At 41.2% G+C, this 8754-nt stretch overlaps 1 protein-coding gene across 1 annotated transcript in view; it reads left to right on the top strand.

The window, feature by feature from the left end:
• The first annotated feature begins 115 nt into the window (after positions 1-115).
• Positions 116-8754, top strand: part of AQP1 (aquaporin 1 (Colton blood group)) — a 26693-nt gene continuing 18054 nt past the window's right edge. Inside the window, exon 1 of the mRNA XM_009997336.1 lies at positions 116-183. Within this exon, the coding sequence (XP_009995638.1) occupies positions 116-183 (68 nt within the window). The remainder of the gene's footprint in view (positions 184-8754) is intronic.

The raw sequence follows: 8754 nt of genomic DNA, 5'->3' as shown, positions 1-8754 counted from the left end.
TCCCTGCTGAAATTCAACCACCAGGAAACTGATTCAGTCTGTGACAGGTCATGTCCACAAGACTAGAATCCATTCCCAGTTGTAACCTGCGTATTCGTTACAGCCAGAGGACACAATGTTGGCAGATCTTCTTACTGTTTCCCTGGTGCCAACCTGCTCTGCACTTGCTCCTGGAGAAATATGGTAGGTCTTGATAATAACTGATGTCACAAACAAGCACAGTAGTTTTCCATATCAAAGTTTACTTTGAAGTAAAGGTCTGGTCAATCTGGTTCAGTGGTGGATTTGGTGTCCTGCTGCTGAAGTGGATGCATACACAGATTCAATGAGTCAAGTGCCAAAAGAGCCCATTTATTTCCACTGACTGTAAGGGAAAAAAGTGCAACTAACATAATGGTAGCCCTATGAAGTCAGATGAGATGAATGCCACCATTGCTAAGGATCTTATTTTCTTTTAAGTGTCACGTGTAGGTGAGTTGCTATAGATATATTACCTCTTAACCTTGGTCAAACTTTGAGTTTTCTTTTTCCTTAAGTAAGGGAAGACAATCCAGCCCAAATTCTGAAACTACAGTATGTGTCTGACTGTTGGAAAGCTACACCTGAGAGGTGTAGTAAGGGTTCATTGTCAAAACTGAAGATGTTCTTAGATAGAGATTCTGCTAGGATCTTGTCCTGGTGTATTATTTTTGATCATTTCATGTCTTGAATGATGGAGATGGTAAAGTTGCAAACATTTAGTTACAAGGGGCAACAGTACTCTGGAGGTGCAAGATTAGAATTTAATTCACCTTGTGAATTGCAGAACTGGTCTAAGTACAAAGGAGCTTATCCTACAGAAAAAATGCATGGTGTTACAATCATAAAAACACCTGATAAAGAACGACATTTAGAGAAGTCAGGAAGACAAAAAGAGGAAGTTTTGTAAGCACATTAGTTGATTAGCCTAGAAAAATTACCACTAATAGTCTACTAAAATCTCACACATATTTTCTGAGGAAGGAAATAAATTGTTTTCTAAGATGCATGTTGTTGGGCTTTGATTGCAAAAAGGGGGATATGGGAAGTTTGGATGTTAGGAAATGTTGCTAATGGCATGCACTGGAATAGATCATCTAAAAGGGTACAAGGATCACCATCCTTGAGGGAGGTCTGTAAAACATCCTAGATAATCATAGAACTATAGAATCATAGAACTATTCAGATTGGAAAAGACCCCTGGGATCACCAAGTCCAACCATCATTGCTACTCTACAAAGTTCTCCCCTAAACTAGACCCACCAACACCACATCCAAATGACGCTTAAACACATCCAGGGATAGTGGCTCAACCACCTCCCTGGGCAGCCTGTTCCAGTGTCTAATCACTTTTTCTGTGAGGCTTTTTTTTCCCTAATGTCCAGTCTAAATGTCCCCTGCTGCAGCTTGAAGCCCTTCCCTCTTGTTCTATCAAAACTGCTCAAAGGAGGATTTTAAGTAGAATTGGAGATGTAGGAAAGACTAAATAACCTTCCAAGATGATCCATATACTATGAACTTCTGACATGGGATTCCGTAAGGTGCACAAGTGCTCTGCACATGATTACTTTGTTTTATTGCTTAATTTCTGCAGCCTCTATTAAGACAGTGAGTTCCTTTGCTGCTGCAATGTAATCTGGTAGATTTGACACGTCCCGCTGACACTTCCCAGACTGTTGTTGCATGATAAACTTGACAAAGTTCACCTCAAGGCTTTTGCCTGGTTGGGAAATAGGTCACAGGTTTCACCTCAAGGTCTCTCTTCTATTTTCGTATCAACTCAACATAAGGTGCCCTATAACCCTTGGCAGTTAGAAGCCATTCACTATTATAAAGAAGTCTCTGATGTTGAATCAGCACCTCGGACTGTGCCAAAGACAAGCTGTGAGCCTGAGCAGCCGAGCTGCAATGAGCCAGAGCATAGAACATCCAGCAATGATAGAATCAGGGTAACAAAATTCATGAAAATGACATTAAAAAAACTTCCCTCAGAACCAGTGGCCACGCAACCAAATAATCAGCATTGCACCAGTGGAACTTTACAGCTTATGGCAGTAGAAAATTTGACTTGATTTCTCCTGCACAGTAAAAAAACAAATTAACTGTGATCCATACTGAAAATTTCCTATAGCAATAACAATGGTTTATTCACCTCCTGTGTTTGTAATGAACTACCAAGGCTTTCATTAGCACAGTCACTGATGTGTCATGCCCAGTATTCCTGGCAGACTTGTTATTTTATGTAACACAATGTGCAGGGTACAAAAAAAAAAAAATTAAAAAAAATTGGTCAACCTCCCAGTGATGCACTGGGCTCAGGAAACTCAAAAGGACAATTGTTGCTAAATATATTAGCTTAGAAAAAAATATTATTTGGAATTTAACCCTCAGTGTGGTGGCATTTTTTAGGATTGCCAGAGAATGCAACCATTTCACAAGAGAACTGTGTTGAAATAACATACATATGGGAAATTTTGCTTGGAGAAAGACCTAAGATTTTTTCCCATGTTATTTTAAGGGATTAATATCCCCTTGTTCACAAAAATGTCTTTCTCCTAACATGTCTTAACATGTGCTAGGTTAATACCCATTGCTGCTCTAAGGGGGACATTGGTTGGTATACTAATGCTGTTACAAGTTGCCTGCTGTTGAGTAACAGATCCTGTGGTTTCTTTCTCCAGCACAAGCTTGGTGAGAAGAAATGTCTACTTTGGAAGATGCCTTCAGACAAAAGATGATCCAGATGGGAGCCAGCTTTTCTGTACCCTTTCTCTCACAGTACGTGCTGTGTGTCAGGAGAGCAGGCAGTGGTAAAGTCTTCATGGTCCATAGTGCTGCCACCTTGGAGAGATGATGCTTTAAACTTGGTGATAAAAGAGAATCAGGGTGAAAGAAAAGGTCTGGTTGCTGGTGCAGGTTGATTTAGCAGCTGTCTGGGAAATTCCCTTTTGTGCTGCAGTTGGGAGACAGTCTTTATTATCTAATGACAATCTTTATTATCTAATGTCTCAGAAGTGTCAAAAGAAGGGTAGTAACAGACCTTTCACTGACATGGTTGGCAGCTGTACAACTCTTACAGCTGTAGAATTGGGATTTTAAGAGAAAGGTAAGCGCTGACACTGGAGCCAGGCAGCCTGAGCAGCCTGAATACCTATATCAATGGAGCCAACGGAGTGTAGATGTCTAAAATGGAGGGCTGTGATCACACTCCGAAAATGCATACATTGTGTATTCACTAAGAGGCAGACAAAGGACACCAGCTCAGCTGGAGCCTTTTTCATGGTAGATACCTACAATTAGGGGAGGCAAATGCCACCCACGTGGCTTTGTTGTACTTGGGATGAAAAATTGCACTCTACTAACATATTTATCACTGCTTTATATGTGTTTTCAGGAAGTGCAGCAGGGTCTTGTACTCTCAGAAGAGAGAACAACTTGAGATGAAATTCAACGCAAACTTTCCAAGGACATCCATGGGTGATTTTCTCTTCAGATGCCTTTGATACCTCCTTCAAAATAAATATTGGGTTTTTTAAATCATTATGTCTATCTATCTGCACTAAATTGGTTTGTTAGATTTGACTCTGCTGATACTGAATTGCATTCATTTTTTGGTACAGTCACAGATTTTGTCCCATCATATATTCACTGATAAACTTTTATCTTCTATTGTCTTATTATGGCCAAGAGGGAAAGAATAAATGAAAATACAAAATTAAGAGCAGAAAAAGGGAAGTGTCATAGTAAGGAGACTCATGGACCCATACATAGCAAAAATTAAATAAAAATAAGATCTGTCAAAAGACAAGTATTATAACTAGATGAAGATGGAGGAATGTATAGATCTTTCTTCATAAGAAAAGGAAAAAATGGACAAGTCTTTAGAACCTATTTTGGTTCCACTGAATCATGAAATACCTAAATGAAAATCAATTACGTGAACTTTATGCCTTTGAATCTGCATCATTGCAGGGTGACACACCATCTTGGCCCTCGGTACAGCAGCTGATTCATGTGGTTGATAAATAACTGCTGATCTTCCCAGAAAAGTTTCTGTGAATCCAGGTCCAGCCTCACCGAGGGATTTAAATGTCCAGCTCTGCAAGAGGATATTACAGGCTCTGAGTTTACCCTACAGAGAACAAAGTCAGCTGAGTAGCTATGGAGGGATTTTTTGGCAGTTGACAAGTGGGTGCTTAGAACAGCTGATAGCAAATGTTAAAGAGAGAAATGTGTCTGCAATCTATTTTTCCTGGATTTAGGAGTGTTAAGGATTCAGTCTTTCCCCCCTCCCAGTTCTTGCACCCCTTACTCATGCTGGCAGGTGTCCATTGTGTCCAGGCACTTCTCTTGCAGAGAAATTCCCAAGTGTCTTCACATTGATTCAACTGTAACCTTGTACAAATGGCACAGGTTTTCCTTCCAGCCAGAAAGTGAACTGAACCCAGGAATCACCTTCTGAATATTGGTATGAATCTGTTTAAGTCAGTGACAAAAAAGAAAAGTGGGAAAACTTTTTCATCCCAGCCAGCAGTGCCTGACTTCTTCCATTTCTGAGATGTTGGGGCAGAAGCACATGGATTATCTAGCAATTCCCTGTTACATGGCTTTGTTCTTCTCTATGGTGGTGAGAAAATCAGTGATGCCCCTGAGGGGTGAATGTCTATGGGCATAAAATAGGAATTGCTGTTTTCTCTGAACCTGCAGGAATACAGTTTTCCAAGCAATCACCACTTACCTACTGGAAGGCTTGGCTAGCAGGGTCACAGGACAGCTAATTCGTCTAAAAAGAAAAATACCTGAAGTTAGCTGAAGTTCCCCTGGTTCCTTCAGTCATTTGTCCACCTAACCAATATTCATTCCCTCTCTCTGTCAACTTTGACTTTTCCTTCACCTACATGGAAAATTCCCAGAGAAGCCATGTTAGCCAAGACCAAATTTGCAATCACTGACGTGTTTCTTGTTCAAATAGTAGAGAAATCCTGAGCAACTGGACATGTGGGAGCACAGAACAAACCCTACCACTTCACCAATGAGTACATTTGTTTTCTGACTGACCTGTCAATTGAGGATTGTGCTACAGCCCTTTAAAACCTGATTTGTTTCAGACAAAAAATGAGTTGGCCCTGGGATCTTGGCAATCAAATATCCAGTGCTGTCTCTAGTGTAGCTAAATTAGAGAGCTGTTGATAGAACACTGGTTTATATCATCTGTGAAGAATCACCCCTCAGCTCAAAAACTACTTTTCCCCTCTTGTTCCCATCAGATATATTCTTCATTGCCTGTCCTTACACTTACATCAGGTTGGCAGTCATCTCTCTGTTTCTAGGTACATAATTCTAGAAAAAAACAAACCCTACCTTCCAGTGTGATTTGGCACATAAGCTAAAATCATGCCTAGAAACTCTGCCCAAAACCCAGCTTGTCTGATATGCAGGGCACTGGATTTTGCCCTTTTTTGGTTCGTGGTGGTTTATGAGGCCTGGGTATACAGACCTCTGAGCACTTGGCCCAGTGCTGGGGTGTTCACCATCAAGCCTGAGTAGGGTGGAATGGAGCTCATCTTGTGGAAAAGTGCCATAATAAGCTGGACACCACTTTGATCTGTGTTGTGGTGGACATTTCTGAAGAGGCCCAATTGACATGTTGCTGCTCTTACTCCCACCTTCTATCTCCTCTTTCCTTGTTATGCTTATATGGTGGATTTAATTTGTCCATTCTGCCAATTCCTTCTACTTCTTGTGCAGCATATCTGTTCTTTTGTTGCCATCTCCTTATGTTTCCCCAGTTGATGGTTCTTCTACACACAGGACAAGCCCCTCCCTGCTGTCTCAGAGCAGCACAGAAGGTGTGGGAGCCCCGGGAATCATCACCATGCAAGCAATTAATAACAACACAGCAGGGATGATCATGATTTTGTTCACATCAGACAAATAGCTCTGTACATCCCTTTCAGATTTTTCCCCTGTTTATATGTAAAATCTTTTGGTTTAACTTATTTCAGCTGATTTTGAATGTTATTTTTTTTTCTGTCTGTACGAAAATGTAATTGATTTATTGCCTTCTGGTGGCATCTAGTTCCAAAATATGAAATGAGTGATGGGTAGTAGTTAGGAAGAGACAAATGGGGAGTCCCAGGATGCAAATATAAGTGTATTAACTGACTCTCAAGGGGAATGGCCAACTTTCTCCTCTCCGGGCACATTTCATTTGGATGTTGTTCACATATGCCAAGTCTATTCCACTGGTCAGCTTAAAGCTCTGGCTTGCCTGGCATCCTATCTCTGGCACAGACCATTCAGGAGTACCCAGGGGAGACTAGGAATCAGGGAACCATTTTGCAGCACTTCTCCAGCCTATTTTCCTGGCTTGTAGAAATTTTCCTTTGAGAGATTCCTTCTCACCTTATCATTACTGGTACAAGCAATGTTTGGTCATCCAGGTCCTAACTGTAAGGAAGAAGTGAGTAAAGAGGGAATTTCCTGTAGACATAAATGAACACGTAGGCAACTCCCTGCCACAAGTGCCAATCTGGGACACATGGAAGCACTTGTAAGCTATTCATAGAGCTCTGCTTTCCCTAGTTCCCTGAGGTGTGTAATATATGATTTCTAGGTTGGAAATCTGCTTGGTAGGGCCAGAGAAACTGGTCACTTATGGTCATTGAATCATAGAAACACAGAATGGTTTGGGTTGGAAGGGATCTTAAAAATCACCTACTTCCAAACTCCCTGCATGGGCAGAGACACCTCCCCCTGAGGTCTTCAACCCTCAGTGACTGCAGTAAATAACAGGTTTCACTGAACAGAGTACAAAGAGCATCAGCTGTATCTTATATTAAACTCCACTAGGTTTGGCTAAATTCAGGTTTTGATTTGTCTGTCACATGGTTCCTCATTGAAATCCCACTGTAATTAGAAGGGTAAAAACAATAATGAATTTGTTCCCATTTCTTTGTTTTTCTCTTTTTTTCACTGGTTCTGTTGTGTAAATAAATAATGAATTTGTTCCCATTTCTTTGTTTTTATCTTTTTTTTCACTGGTATAGTTCTGTTGTGTAAATGTATTAAAGAACAGAAGGAAATAAGGCTAGTTATATGGAAAATCAAGAACATATGATGTCTAGAAAGAATAAGGACTTGGGGAGGAGAGGCTGAAGACATCTGGATTTTTATTTAAACAGTCTTCAGCTTTGTATCTGAATCATCTTTTGAAAAGCAACTGTATTTAAAAAAAAAACTCTTCTTAACTGTCTAATGCCATCCAGGTGTGTATCAGAATTTATCTTAATGCTGACATATTGTCAAAGTGAAAAAACCTTGAATTAATTTAAGTGCAATTTAGAAGTTGACACCAGTGCATTTTATAAGGAGAAAAAAAGAAGAGCCAGAGAAGCAGGCTGATTTTAAATCCCTTCCTTTCATGACTTGTGCCTGGGGAATTAGTTTCTGTCTCTGGATCAGATTTTGCACAGTTTGAAGTCAGAGCTGCCTGATTTAAGGATGAAGGTACTACCAGCCATTAAAGCATGCAGAGATCTGATACCAGAGGGGTTAATCTGAGGCATGTGTACAAGTCCTGCTGTGATAAAAGCAGAGGCAGTTAGACCTTTTGCTCTGAAAGACACTTTGGCACTGCCCAGAGATTCATTTTGTCTGCAAAATCAAGCATGTAATTTCCCTTCTCCCCCTCTTTCCCCTTCTGTCTCTGTCTCCGGCCAGCCCTGTGGCTCAGAACCAGCAGCCAGTCTCCCTGGTGACAGCCAGGACAGCTGACCTTCACCAGGGATTTCACTGCAGGACATGGGCTAGCAAGCCCCCAAATTGCCTTTTTTTCCTGCTGGTCAGGAGTGTGGGAGAGTAAGCCTGGAGAAGCCCTGAGACACCTCTGTGCTTGAAAAAAACAAAAGTGAAGAATTGCAGTAAGTTAAAAAAAAAAAAATTAAATCATTAAAAAACCCACCCCAAGCTCCCCAAATTATCTGCCCCTCAGCTTCCAAATTGCATCTGTATAAAGCCTCTGGCTTGCTTGCAGGGTTATGTCAGATTCACACAGTGGTAAGAGAGATTAAAAGTGATCCCCACCATTCATCGGTAACACCAGCTCGTGTGAGCCCGTGTAAATACGGGGGTTGGTCAGGCAGCCTTGGCACCAGAAACAACTCTCAGTCCCCACAGAGCCACCAGAAGGGACATTTTTACAGTTTTTCAAACAAAACAGAGGTACTTCAGTTTGTAAAATGTGGCTTTAGTTGCCAGTTTTATTTACTACTTTCGGATGTCACCAGCTGCTGGTGAAGCTGAGCGTGAGCAACTTACCAGCCTAAGCACCAGATCACTTTGCTTTTTCTGTCCAGCTGAAGACAGAAATCCTGTAGAAGCTTTCACTCCAACCTGGGTGCCGAGTGATGAGCCAGGAGTTAAAAGAAGTGAGGGTAAAATTCCTGAGGCACTCCTAAAGACTTTTCAAAGCATTTAAAAAAGCCTCTTAAAACAGGCAGCAGAGCTCGGACGCTGTTAGGGGGGGGGGGGGGGGAAATAAAGGAAGAAAAAACTTTGGCAGGCATGCAGTGTCTTACATCAAGCTAGCAGTCAGCATCTATGTAGATGTTCTTTCCTCCTTTTGTGCAACACCCCTTCCCTCCTACAGACCACCCAAAGCCCTATAAATAATCCAAGGACTGTATTTTTTCTCCAGATTTCTCTTCAGACCTCAAAGGAAAAATATCAGGCAGA

This window comes from Chaetura pelagica, unplaced genomic scaffold, assembly GCF_000747805.2.
Source record: "Chaetura pelagica isolate M959 unplaced genomic scaffold, ChaPel_1.0 scaffold184, whole genome shotgun sequence".
Taxonomy (NCBI): domain Eukaryota; kingdom Metazoa; phylum Chordata; class Aves; order Apodiformes; family Apodidae; genus Chaetura; species Chaetura pelagica.
The sequence above is the reverse complement of the archived record's forward strand: the minus strand, read 5'-3'. Positions and strand labels throughout refer to the sequence as shown.